General features: G+C 44.3%; 1 protein-coding gene across 2 annotated transcripts in view; it reads left to right on the top strand.

The window, feature by feature from the left end:
• The first annotated feature begins 1378 nt into the window (after positions 1-1378).
• Gpatch1 (G-patch domain containing 1) overlaps positions 1379-14191 on the top strand; it is a 65601-nt gene continuing 52788 nt past the window's right edge. Inside the window, exons 1-2 of one of the 2 annotated variants that reach the window (XM_008839459.3) lie at positions 1379-1476; positions 13291-13425. In XM_008839459.3, coding sequence (XP_008837681.1) covers positions 1404-1476; positions 13291-13425 — 208 coding nt within the window. In that variant the 5' untranslated portion in view covers positions 1379-1403. Of the gene's footprint in view, positions 1477-1608; positions 1820-13290; positions 13426-14191 lie in introns of those variants that run through there. The other variant, XM_029566641.1, reaches the window with a different exon arrangement.

The raw sequence follows: 14191 nt of genomic DNA, 5'->3' as shown, positions 1-14191 counted from the left end.
ATATTTTTATTTTTATTTATTTTAATTTTAATTTTATTTTATGTGTATGCGTGTATTGCCTGCATGTAGGTAAGTGCCCCTGTGTTGTGCAATGCCCGCGGAGGACAGAAGAGGCTGTCTGATCCCCTGGAACTGGAGTTATGGACAGTTGTTAGCTGCCATATGGGTGCTGGGATTCTAACCTGGGTCTTCTGCAAGAACAACCAGTGTTCTTAACCGCTGAGCCATCTCTCCAGCCCTGAACATCTTTTAACATGCTTCTTAGCCATCTTTACTTCTTTTGAGAACTCTGTTCAGCTCGCCTTAGCCCATCTTTTAATTGGGTTACTTCCTGTCTTGAGTTCATTATATATTCTGGATATTAAACCTGTCAGATGTGTTGCTGGTGAAGATTTTCTCCCATTCTGTGGGTTTTTGCTTTACTTCCTTAGTTGCTTCTTTTGATGTACAGAAGCTTTTTAGTTTAATGAGGTCCCATTTGTTGATTGTTGACCTGTTTCCCGAGCAATTGATGTCTGATTTAGAAAATCTTTCCTACACCTATATCTTGTAGGTTACTGCCAATGTTTTCTTCTAACAGTTTCAGAATTTCAGGCTTCACATATATTTTTTAATTTAAAAATTTTTGGTCTTTTTGAGACAGGGTCTCTCTTTAGCCCTAGTTGGCCTGGAAATTGCTATGTAGAGCAGGCTGGCCTTGAACTCACAGAGATCTGCCTGCCTCTGCCTCCTGAATGCTGGGACTTAAGGCTTGAGAATCTTCTTTTTATAGTGGACTATGGTTAATATATTGATTCATAACTGGCCAAAGTACTGAGTGCTCAGCCTTAAATGGAGCATCTATGTTATTCCCACCAAGGCCCAGGGAACACCATGGGAGAGAGGGTGGAAAGACTGTAAGAGCTGGAGAATGGGAGGAGTGCTATTAAATGCTGTGTACTAGATAAGGCCTTGCATTAACTGACTCACAGCAGCTGGGGCTAGGAACAAGACCTGTGTGGATAGAAAAAAAGAGTGAGAGAAGGAGTGGGAGGGGGACAAGAGAGGGCAATGGGGCTAAATATGGTATGACATTGTCAAAAATAATTTTTTTTTTTTGGTCTTTTTGAGACAGGGTCTCCCTGTAGCCCCAGCTGTCCTGGAACTCATAGACCAGGCTGGCCTTGAACTCACAGAGATCAGTCTGCCTCTGCCTTCCGAGTGCTGGGATTAAAGGCGTGCGCCACCACTCCCGGCCAGGGCCTACTTTTCTAAGAGTCAAGGGCCAGAGGTGGCATGGTGTTTTCCCCAGGGCTGGGAATTCATTCTCAGAGCAGCACCCCAGTTTGTGGACTAGAACGCGAGAAGGCTTCTGGCCCTTCGAGGCTCCCGTAGCGAGGGGGCGGAGCCCGGAAGCGAGCGGAATGGCGGCGTTGGACAGTGACAGCGATGAGGACCTGGTCAGCTATGGGAAGGGCCTGGAGCCTCTGGAGGAAGGTGCGGACCCGATTGGCCGGTGGAGCCTGGGGGCCCAGCACTCCAGGCTCCGGCGACAGCTCGGGACTGGTCCTGGCCTGGCTCTGTCGCTGGGAACCCGCGGGAGAGGCGTGTGCTGCGCATGCTCAGAGAGGAACTCAGGGATGGAGGCAGAAATGACGAAGCAGCTCGTGTGCAAGTAGATGGTGATCAGGCAGTCTCTTGTCCAGGGGGGACATTTGCATAGATCTGGGGGCTGACACTGCAGGCAGGAAATCCCTGAAGAGCCGGCTTAGCAATGGAGGGGTCGAGGGACAGGAAGGACTTCTGTGAGTGGAACGGGCCAGGGCTGGAGCTTGCAATGGTAAGGAGTATGGATTTGTGGCGTGTGTGTGTGTGTAGGTGTGTGTGTGTGTGTGTAGGTGTGTGTGTGTGTAGGTGTAGGTGTAGGTGTAGTACTGGGGATGCACAGGGCCTGTGCATTCTAGGCAAGCAATTTACCACAGAGCTTCATCCGCAGCCCCAGGAATTGGAATCTACTTGTAGGTTTAGTTTTATTATTTTTCTTAAATATATGTATGTGTTGCATGTCTGCCTGTCAGTGGGTATGGACATATGAGTACAGGTGCCCTCCACGTCAGATCCCTTGGAGCTGGAGTTACAGGCAGTTGCTTTTTTTTTTTTTTTAAATTTATTTTTATTTTTATTTAATGTGTATGGAGTGTATTGCTTGCGTGAGTGTAAGTGCATCCCCATTGTGCAGTGCCCATGGAGGTCAGAAGAGGGCGTTGGAGTCCCCTGGAACTGAAGTTACAGGCAGTTAGCCACCAGCTGGGTGCTGGAATCGAACCCGGATCCTCTTTAGCCAGTGCTCTTAACAGTGAGCCATCTTTCCAGTCCGGTGTTACAGGCAGTTGTGACCCATCCAGTGTGGGTGGTAGGAACCAACTCCAGTCTTCTGCAAGAGCAGCAAGCGCTCTTAACTGCTGAGCCATCTTTCCAGTCTGAGAATCTTTCTTGTTTGAGACAGGGTCACTTGTAGCCCATGTTGATCTCAAACTTGCTATGTAGCAGAGGCTAGCCTTGAACTCCTGATCCTTCTGTTTTTGCCTCCCTTGTGCGCCACCACATCCAGCTAGGCGTTTAGTTCTTATACTAAGGATTGGAAAAGCCACTGGTGAGGTTTGTACAAGGAGAGATGTTTAGTTTCTGTTTTGTTTGTCTTTGTGAGAGGGTCTCTCTAGCCCCAGCTGGCCTGGAACTCACTATATAGACCAGGTTGGCCTTGAACTCACAGAGATCCACCTGCCTCTGCCTCCCAAGTGCTGGGATTAAAGGTGCCACCACGCCTGGTGATATATATGTTTTAACGTTATTTTAGCTTCAGTTTTTGAGAATAGTCTGGTCAGGGATGGGCAGGAATGTAGCCAGAAAATTAGCAAGAAAGGTCAGGAGATGATGGCTGAGTGGACTGAGAGTTAGCAATGGCAGTGTTATGTAGTGGTTTGTGTGGGATGTGCTTGAAAAGCAGGGTTGACTAGACTTGCTGAGGGAATGCAGGGGTGAAGGTAAGATGAATCAAAGTTCTCTGGTGTTTCTGGTCTGTACTGCTTAACGACTGGATTTGTTCAGCGAAGTATGTTCTGGGTGTCCCAGTACTAATGATAGCAGTGTTAACTCTGTGGGAAGGACAGAGGCCTTTGGCCAGAAGTTACCTTCCTGTTGGTGACAATTTTTTCCTTCTTCCCATACTGACCACATTCTGTTGGTTACAGTTCAGAGGTATCTTCACTGATATGCTTTTTCTTATACACAGTTGATTTTGGGGGCAGAGGATTGACAGGGTCTGGCTACGTAGTTCAGGCTGGCCTTGTACTTACTAAATATATAGCCCATGCTGGCCTTGATTTAAAAAAATAAAAAAAAAAATTCACGTGTATGAGTGTTTGCATGCATGTGCATCCATGATGTGCAATGCCCATGGAGGCCAAAAAAGGATGTTGGGTCCCATGGAATTGGAATTACAGACAGTTGTTAGCTGCCATGTGGTTGCTAGGATCCAAACCCCAGTCTTCTTCAAGAGCACCCAGTGCTCTTAACCACTGAATCATTTCTCCAGCTCCCATGCTGGCCTTGAACTCAGGGAAATTCTCCTTCCTCAACCTTCCCAGTACTGGGCTTACAGGCTTGCATCATCACATCTGTTGTCAAACAGACAGGGTCTCATGTAGCCCAAGCTGGCCTCAAACTTGCTACAATAGCTCAGGCTGGCCCTGAACGTCTGGTCTTCCTGCTTCCACTTCCCAAGTGCTGGGATTACAGGCACGTGCCAAATGCCCAGTTTATGTGGTGCTGAGGGTGGAACTCAGGGTTTTGTGCATGTCAGGCACTCTACAATTTATATAGCTCTACAGTTGAGCTATATACCCAGCCCAAACAGTGCTAATCATAGAAACTTCTGCCAGATGCTGGCTCTATCCCTACACTCTGCTTACCAAAGGGAAAGAAAGGCTAGTCTCCTGATTGGTTCTTGTGTGTTTGAAAATTGTCCTGGTGTTTCTTCAGAGACATTTGCTTCACACCAATCACCCCCCAGTAATCAATTCAGTTTAAAGTCCCCTCATCCCTGATTACAGAGTTCTCCAAGTAGAGCAGACAGTGGGGTAGAGCAGGGCCATCATTGCTGTTTCTTCATGACAGCTTAGATCACATTTGTTTTATTGGCAAACACTTCATCCTAAGAGCTCAAAGGATTCGTTGATAAAGATCCTTTCTTGGAGGGGTTTGACTCTAGTAGGGAACAAAATTTTAAGATTTGTGAGTGTTAGAACATGTGCTGTAGAGGGGAAGTGTCCTGCACACACGCTAACAAGGAAACCAGAGAGGCTATGTGGGGCTCTGTGAAGACTGGTTAGATGGTAGCTATGCACAAAGAGGACAAGGGTCAGGCGTGCACGGATGGGCTACTGGAGCCACGTTGAACTGCTGCTTAATACCTTCCTCCCTGTTTACTCTTTGTCTCAATGGCCTATTGGAGAAAGTGGGCTAAGAAGTCACCTAGTTCTATTGAGTTGAGTTTAATATGTGTGTTGAAGACAAGTTGTCCCTTTTTTGTGTGGTCTTTTTGAGACACGGTCTCTCTGTAGCCCCAGCTGACCTGGAACTCACTGTGTAGACCAGGCTGGCCTTGAACTCCCAGAGAGATGCCTGCCTTTGCTGCCCAAGTGGCTGGGATTAAAGGCATGTGTCACCATGCCCGGCGGCTCATATCATTTCTATATTTCTGGTGTGTTGTCTCCTTGTGAAGTGACATGCTAAGGTTGTCAACTATTTGATCTTAATTTTTCTAATTCTTCCTGTTTCTAAATTTTTTAAAAATATTTTACTTTGGGGGGGATATTTTATTTTTATTTTATGTGTATGAGCATATTGCCTGTGTATATGTAAGCATGCATGTTGTGCAATGCCCTTGGAGGTCAGAAGAGGGTGTTGGATCCCCGGGAATCAAGTTAAGGATGGTTGTTAGCTACCACATGGGTGCTGGGAACCAAACCTGGTCCTCCACAAGAGCAACCAGAGCTCTTAACCACTTAGTTATCTCTCCAGTTCCTGTTTCTAAATTTTTAAATTCCATGTAATTACTATCATTATTAATGTGTGTGTGAGCATGCATGTGCATGTGCGTGTGTGCAGGTGAGTGCCACAGCTTCTGTGTACAGATCAGAGGACAACTTGCAGGAGTCAGTTTTCTCTCATATGGGTCCCAGAGATCAGGTTCAGGTGATCAGTCTTGGCAGCAAGCACTTTTACCTGCTGAGCCATCTGTCCAGCCCCTCTAATTCTGCTTTGATGGTAAACAAAAAAAAACTCTGAAATGAAGTACGTTAACCATGCTTTTGAAGTGGAAGGAAGGGACATTGATTTGTAGATTATGTATTTTTAACTGGTTTAGAAGCATTCTTTAACTTCTCAGGATTAGAAGTCTTTGAAGATGCCTTTTTTCCTTTCTCCTTCCCTCCCTCTGTTCCTTCCGTTGAATCCAGGGCCTTCTACCTGCTGACCTATACCCTAGCCCCTGGTCCATTGTTCTCTAAGCACTTTGAAGTTTACACGCACTCTGGCTGCATTTTACAGTGCAACTAGACCAATAATCATTTTACTCCTGCTTTGAAGTTTTGGTGACAGGGTGGATGAACACTGACAGAGGATTGACTCCTCTGCCTTAATTAAATCTTAATTAAGGTGGCTATCCTGACAGAAGGCTTATTGGCTACGTATTAGCCAGGGAGCTTAGTGACAGTGACTGACCTGGATGGAAGAGGTCACCAATACTTACCTACACTTTTTTTGGACGTTATCACGTGGTTCTGGAATTCTCATCTCCAGCTCATACCTCAGATTGACTTGAGGGTTGTTTTCCTTCCTTGGTGCTGTGACTATCACATTTAAACCTACCCAGGCTTCCCTTATACACAGATCATGCCATGGACCCTGCAGCCATGTTCAAGACCCTTATACTGTCTCTCCTTCCTTCTGGCTCCATTACATTCCCCCACCCCTCTAGGACAACTGGACTATCTCAGTGTGCCTGAAATTGTGGGGGATGTGTGTGTGTACACATGCTGTGGATTAAATAGAGGTTTTGTATATGCTAAGCATGCATTATTCCCCTATGTTAGGACTTCCCCTCCCTCTAGTCCAGCACTGCCCCATTAGACCTCCTGTTTCCTGAAGGAAGTGAATTCTTCAGAAGTTGAATCTGTGTCTTTATATGCAGCAGCAAAATTCTACCCATTCCTTCGGGTGGCTCATGTGGGGTCCTTCAGGCTGTCAGAAGCATACACACTGGTTTCCTCTGCTGTGTTCTGTGTTTCTCTACCAGAGGCTAGAACTGGGTTCCTTCCAGAGGGAAGGCTTTTGTGACCCTCTGGCTCAGAACAAATGAGGGACTTAGGGACAATGTGGGTGATACCCCTGGCTTGGAGACAGGGTTGAGATCTAGCTCAGCCTTGTGCTTATTAGCTGTGGACCTTGAGGCAGTTGCTTAATAAGTACCCTTTCCAGGTAAATGAAGCGACTTATCAGACTCCCGATAAGGAAGGAATTAGTTGTTATTAGTGGCAGTGATTGCAACAGGGCCTGGCTAAAATGCTACCTCTTCTCTCGAGTTTTCCCATTACCCTGGTGAGAGATGGCGCCATCTCTTCAGGAGCCCTGTGGGGCCTGGTTGGTCACACTGGTTGTCCCTTATCATCTGTCGCCACCGGTCCCACTTAGTTGTCTGCAGATATTATCTGTCTTTGCAGGTCAGGAGTACAGCAAGCATTATACGTAGTGCTGGCAGGACTGGCCCTCTCTCATCTTAGCCTAGTGGTTCTCAACTGGGGACAATTGGCAGTTTTTCATTGTCAGACTTATGGGAGAAGTGGGGGAGGGGAGGGAGACTGCCATAGGCATCTAATGTAAACTGGGGATGTTTTTGAACATCTTACAGCAGCTGAGACATCTCCCCACCACTAGGAATTATCTAGAACAAACTGTGAGTAAAGTTCAAGGTCAGGCCAGGCGTGGTGGCGCAGGCCCTTGATCCCAACTCTGGAGGCAGAGGCAGGTAGATCTCTGTGAGTTCAAGGCCAGCCTGGTCTACATAGTGAGTTCAAGGCTAGCTGGGGCTACAGGGAGATCCTGTCTCAAAAAGATAAAAAAAAGAAATGATGAAAATCGTGCATTATAGGACCCAAGTTATAATTCAGTTCTCTAAATTAAAAAAGGCATTGTAGCTGGTATTGACCGAGTCTCACTAAGGCCTGGCTTTATGCACTAATTTATTTATTTTATTTATTTATTTGTTTATTTATTTATTTATTTATTTATTTATTTATTTATTACTGAGGATGGAACCCAGGGCCTCATGCATGCTAGGCAAGTGCTCTACAACTGATCTGTGGCTCTGTGGTCTTGTTACTGCCACAGAAAGATGGAATCCATTATTACCGTAATTTTACAGTTTTAGAGGTTGAGCTTTAGAGAGATTAAGTCTTTTGCCCAAGACTACTAAAACTAATAAGTAGTAAAGTAAGGGGATTTGAACTCAGGTTGCCTTGTCTGTAAGCAGAGGTTTTCTTGAGTGGGGGGCAGCTTTGGAGACAGGATCTCATTCTAGCCTAGGCTAGCCTCAAATTCATAGCAGTCCTCCTACCTCAGTCTCCTGAATGCTGGGATTACTGGCATGCATCACCATGCCTGCCTCATTTATTTACTTCTTTTTCATTGTATCATCATCATCATTATTATTTATTATATTATTATTATTATTGTTTGGTTTGTTTTTGTTCTTTTGGTCTTTTAGAGACAAGGTCTCCCTGTAGCCCAGCTGGCCTGGAACTCACTATGTAGACCAGGCTGACCTTGAAGGAACTCACAGAGATCCTCTTGCCTCTACCTTCTGAGTGCTAGGATTATAGACATGTGTCACCACACATCGTTCGTCTTCTTTTTTTTTTTTTTTTGAGACAGGGCCTCCCTTTAGCCCCCAGCTGTCCTGGAACTCACTGTGTAGAACTGGTCACTGTGTAGACCAGGCTGGCCTTGAACTCACAGAGACCCGCCTGCCTCTGTCTCCTGAGTGTTTTTTGTTTTTAAACATAAGAACTGGTTTAATGGCCCATGTGGTGGCACATACCAGTAAGAACTGGTTTAATTAATGAAGTCACGGATGTACTTGACCTCTTGGATACATCTCACTCAATACATAAAGATGATAGAAAGAACAACAGTGCTAGCTAGCATCTTAAAAACACTTCCCACCTGCCCCTCTTGCCTGCTGAGCTCTTTGCACACATTAGCATTATTTAATTTTCAGGACAACTCTGGAATAGCTATAGTTTTCTGAGATAGTTTTCTCACTTACGTAGCCCAGGCTGACTTTGAACTCACAATCCTCTTGCCTTAGCCTCTGGAGTGCTGGGATTGCAGGCATGTCACTGTCACCAATTAGTACCTATTGCTCTTAAAGTCATTCCCATTTTAGAGTTGAGGAAATTGAGGCACAGAGAGGCTAAGCTGAACAAAGTCCTGTATTAGCAAAGGTGGAGTTGACTTTCCAGTGACTCAACCCTGTGCCCTTAACTAATCACAGACCCTGCTTCCTGTTCTGAACCTTTGCAGATAACTTGGTTTTGTGTTTCATTTATAGTTTAGACAAATTCAGAATTTTTGAGTTGATAAAATTTGTGTCATAACACCTGAAACTTTAAGCCTAACAAATTTTGCCTGGCATGGTGGCACATGCCTTTGATTCCAGCACTCACGAGGCAGAGGCAGGCGGATCTCTATGAGTTGGAGGATAGCCTGGACTACATAGTGCGTTCCAGGCCAGCTGGGGTTACAGAGAGTTCCTGTCTCAGAAAGACCAAAATAAATAAATAAATAAAATAAAATAAATAAATAAATCCTTACAAATTAAAAAAAATTTTTTTAAATTTTATTTTAGTTTATGTATATGAGCGTATTGCCTGCATGTATGAAAGTGATCAAGTGCATGCAATGCCCGCAGAGGCCAGAGAGGGTGCTGGATCCCCAGGAACTGGCATTATGGATGGTTGTTAACCACCATGTGGGTGCTGGGAATCAAACTCAGAACCTCTGGAAGAACAAGTGCTCTTAACTGCTCTCCAGCCTCATAAAGACTAACAAATTTTTTTTTCTTTTGGAAAAAACTTTATTGAAAATTTCATACATGCATGTAAGGTATTTTGAGTAAATCCATGCCCACTCCCTCCCCTCTATCACCTCCTATATCGTCCATCACTTTTTTCTGACAACTTTGTTTTCTTTCTTTCTCTTTCTTTCTCCCTCTCTTGCCTTGGTTCCTCCTTCCTTCCTTTCTTTCTCTCTTTCTCTCTTTCTCTCTCTCCCTCCCTCCCTCCCTCCCTCCCTCCCTCTCTTTCCTTCCTTTCCTTCCTTTCTTTCCTCTCAAATATTTTTTAACATTTTTGGCCTTTGGAAGAGGGTATGTTGCTAGGAGGCCCAAGGACGTTTTGATTTTTAGCCAAGAAACTGGCTACTTTTCTTTGGGGTCTTTTTACCCTAACTGCCTAGCCAATTCCTATCTCCTATTCTTATCACACCACCCTCTGAAGAAGTTATCCAGCTTGTGGATAGGGAATTGGTATGCAGACCGCCCTGGCTTCTTCCATGCTGAACAGGGACTCAGGGTGAGGCATTTGGGGTACACTTCAGTGGGTCTATCTAAAAGACTCCCAGATTGTATAACTCTTATCTGTAGGGGCAGAAGGAAGTCCTTGACTGGTGAATAGGGGATGTGAAGGAGAAGTAAAGGCATGAGTAATTAGCATTACAAGTTCTAGACAGGGAACTAGAAAAAAGTCAGAACAGGGCAAATTTCAAATGTTCATATCAGAGTCCATTGGAGTTGCTTGACAAGGGCTTCCAAAAACATCCCTCTATTGTGTTCTTCCTCATTTTTCTTTTGTCTTCCAAGGCTGGACTAGGTGGCTGGGAAGAGTGGCTGGATACTCAGGTGAGGGTCCAGTGACCCTGCTTGACACTCCTTTAATGAACAATAGCTGGTTGTCTCCCTTAGCTACAGGTGGGCACTACAGTATTGGAGACCAAGATTTGAAGTCTTACATCTGAGCAGCACTTTCTGTTTAGAAACAAAATCATTAATGAGAAATAACTGTCTAAATAACATTTTATATGGACTTAAGCCTAATGTCTGGGAAGTGTAATCCCTTGAACTCTTAAAGAAATACACTGATGACTTTACTCTTTGGTTAGACTTTCCTTTTGGAAAAAGTATGTATGTTTAAAAGGTGTTTAAGACCATACAGTTTGCCCAAATAAACCAGTTTAGTTTTACTCTTTTGGTTGTTGGAGGATCTGTTCCTCAGGGGTCACATGGCTTGGGAGGAGCCCCTGGCTCCTTTCTTTTACCAGTTCCATCTATGTGAAGTAAGTCAAAGGTTCTGCTCGACCATGTCTGGCTTCACTTGGAAGCATGAATGAGATGGTGCCTCTGAGTTGACCCTCCTCTTTGTAGACCGGACACTGGTTCAAGTCCATCTCTTGGAGTCTCCATGGCCTCCCTGAATAAGAGGACAGGTGACTTACCACAGTTACAGGACATTTTGAGAGATGCTCCATAGTCCCCTGGAACTTCGTCGACCTAGGAAGGCAAGGAGCAAAAACTGTCCTTTAAGTCCCTCTGAGCATATTAGTATGGGTCTCAAAGTATGTCTGTTAAACATCCAAGAAGGTTAGTTCCACCAGTCTGGTACTTTTAATTACCATGTGCTATGTAGATAAGGCTTGGGCAAAAACTGTACATTCTCAGATAAACCTTGACTAGACATATATTTTGTTCCTTTAAATCGCTGACTGAACTATGACCTTAAAATTTAAGATAGATTATATGTATACTATTTGTGTCTCATCCTTTATATATAACAAACCTAAACAGACCTTCATCACTTTTCTCATTTTTTCTATTTTGGAAAATATCTCCATTCCCATATCCTTTTAGTATCTTTCACATTCTCGTTTTCTTTTTAAATAATTATAAGACATAATAAAATTAACAAATAACTTTCCATCTGTTGTGAGAATTATTTTCCTGGGGATACTAAGCAATGCTTATCCCCTTTTAAGGTTCTAGTGTCAAACCAATGTTTGATTTAAGTTTTCCTGGGGAACCAATGAATGTAGTTATCCTCAAATCCAGGAGACCATGTGTGATTAGGTCCAAATTACATAGAGAAGCCTAACTACTTTTTACATTAGGTTAAAATGCATGAAATTCCCTCTGCTCCTGTGATATAACAACCCAGCGCTTTTCAACAATGTGTGAAAAGGAAGTTTAAAAAGCTGTGGGCCAGTGAGACGGCTTAAGGAATCAGGACACTTGCTCCTAAGGCTGACAACCTGGTTTGATCTTTGGGACCCACATGGTGGAAGGAAAGAAAGAATGACACCCATAAGGTGGCCTCTGGTTTTCACACGTGCTCAATGGCATGCACATGTACACACACACACACAGACACACACACAATAACTTTTTTTTTTTTTTTTAAAGAAAAGAGCATTAATTGTGGAGTGAAAATTCACAGAAATTAAGGTAACCCTTAAGATTTGGAAGAAAAGGGTAACATAACATCCAAAGGAAATATTCTTTATTTTTTCAGCATTTTTGAGACAGGGTCTCCCTGTAGCCCCAGCTGGCCTGGAACTCTCTGTGTAGACCAGGCTAGCCTCAAACTCACAAAAATCTACCTGCTTCTGCCTCTGAGTACTGGGATTAAAGCCGTGTGCCACTTCACCTTTAAGACCAAAGGAAGTAGTCTAGAGTCAGGAAAACTAGAAGAGGCACAGTAGTGCTCCTTTTCAGGAAGGGCTATAACTCAGGGATAAAGCATGTGCTTAGCATGCAGAGGGCACTGAGCTCAAAGCAGTGTTCCTACTGTTGAAAGCCACTTCATGCCTATGCCTCTCCAGCATCTCACCTCCTTTGTTACCAGGAAACTGCAGTTCCATGTGTTGAATCCTCAATATAATTTTTTAAAAATTACTTATTTTATTTGTGGGGTGGAGTGGTTTATGTCCCCTGTGTGTGCAGGTGTCCACACCCAGGCATGCTTGTGTGGAGACTAGAGGTCAACCTTGGTTGTCTTCCTCCATCCCTCTCCACCTTTATCCTGTCTCTGCTTGCCCTAGTGTTGCAATTACAGATTTCTGCTTTGGCTTTTACATGGGTGCTGGGATCTGAACTTAGGTCCTAATGCTTGCACAGAGGCACTTTACCCACTGAGCCATCTCTCTAGCCCTAATTTGATTTTTATAATGGAATTTAGTGGGAAAAGCAAGACCTTTGTGTGTGTGTGTGTGTGTGTGTGTGTGTGTGTGTGCATGCACGTGTGCACTCGTGTGCCTGTGTGCCATGGCATTAAGTATAGTGGTCAGGATAACCTCAGGTGGCGTCCTCACCGGCCTTTTCTGTTTGCTGCTGTGTAGGCCAAGAGGCTTCTGAGGATTCTCCCATCCCCGTCTCCCCTCTTGCAGTAGGAGCACAGGGATTATAGATTCGCGCTACTGCATCTGGCTTTTTTGGGTTTGGGGGATCCTGACTTAGGTCCTTATACTTGTTTGGCAGGCACTTTGCCTACTGAGCCATCTCCCCAGCTTGTCACATTTTTGCTACAATATATTTCTTAGCAGAAGCTTGCTAAAATATATTATTTTTTAAACTATAAGCTAGTAAAGTCTAGAAATAGGAGCTTAATTTAGATGGACTTACTTGGAATTGTAAGTGAACAGCAATTCATTAAGAAATGATATCTTGCCGGGCGTGGTGGCACACGCCTTTAATCCCAGCACTCGGGAGGCAGAGGCAGGCGATCTCCGTGAGTTCCAGGCCAGCCTGGTCTACATAGTGAGTTCCAGGACAGCTGGGGCTACAGGGAGACCCTGTCTCAAAAAGACAAAAAAGGAGTAATAAATAAATCAAAATAAAAATTAAAAAAAAAGAAACATCTTCCCTAAATTCTTTCTAACTCATCTTTTTTTCTTTTTCTTTTTTGTGTATGAGTGTATTGCCTGCATGTATGTAAGTGTACCCATGTCATGTAGTGCCCATGGAGGTCAGAAGGGGGTGTCAGATTCCCCTGGAACTGGAGTTATGAACAGTTGCTAGCTGCCATGTGGGTGCTGGGAATTGAACCCGGGTCATCTGCAAGAGCAGCCAATGCTTAACCTCTGGGCCATCTCTCCAGCTCCCAAAACTCATCTTTTTTATTAAAAAAATTTTATTTTTTTCAGGTGAAAGACCAAAGAAACCCATTCCTCTTCAGGATCAGACGGTCAGAGATGAGAAAGGGCGGTATAAACGGTTTCATGGAGCCTTCAGTGGAGGTTTCTCTGCGGGATACTTCAATACTGTTGGCTCGAAAGAAGGTATGAGTCCACTGAGGGTGGGGTCTCCTCCTCAAGCACCTGACTGAAACAGTATAAGGTCACCTCTTGTGCTTTGTATAACTGGTTTCATCATGTAGCCCAGGCTGGTCTGAAACTTGAGATCTTGCCTCAGCCTCCTGAGTGGGATTGCAGGCATGAGCCACCATGTCCAGTTCCCCTCTTGGGTTAAAAAAAAAATTAAAAAGTTCTTTAAACATTTCAGTCCATACACTGGAGCACACACATGTTCTTTGAATGTTCACAGAGTTAACTTGCGTGTTGCTCTGTGCAGTCTGAAGGTGAAGGAGTTCTCTTCCACTCTGGAAGTGTATGCTTTCTAACCAGTTGACTATAGCAGGGTGATGAATTGATTTCATCTTGTCTCGCCCCAACTCGCTCACACAGATTCCCTCAGCTAATCAATCACTGACAGCCTCCTATGACTCAGAGACTAAGGACAGATGTTATGGGTGTTTTGCAGATGAGGTGACTGAGGGTCAGGGAGTTAAGGAACCAGGATGGCATCTGAATTGCCCAGGCATCACCAGCACTCTCTTGACACAGGACTACAGCATCCTGGCTTTCATTTGTTCTTGACCTGCAGAAAAATCAATTAAGATGTCATACAGTGCAGTAAATTCTATATTTAAAGTAATGCATACTGTTTTGTTTTCTTTTTCTCTTTCTCTCTCTCTTTTTTTTTTTTTTTTTTTTTGAGACCAGGTCCCCCTTTTGTCCCAGCGTGCCCGGGATTTGTTTGGACAAT

Source organism: Nannospalax galili, unplaced genomic scaffold (assembly GCF_000622305.1).
Source record: "Nannospalax galili isolate Female #2095 unplaced genomic scaffold, S.galili_v1.0 scaffold159, whole genome shotgun sequence".
Lineage (NCBI taxonomy): Eukaryota > Metazoa > Chordata > Mammalia > Rodentia > Spalacidae > Nannospalax > Nannospalax galili.
Note: the sequence above shows the minus strand (reverse complement) of the source record. Positions and strands in the feature narration are given on the sequence as shown.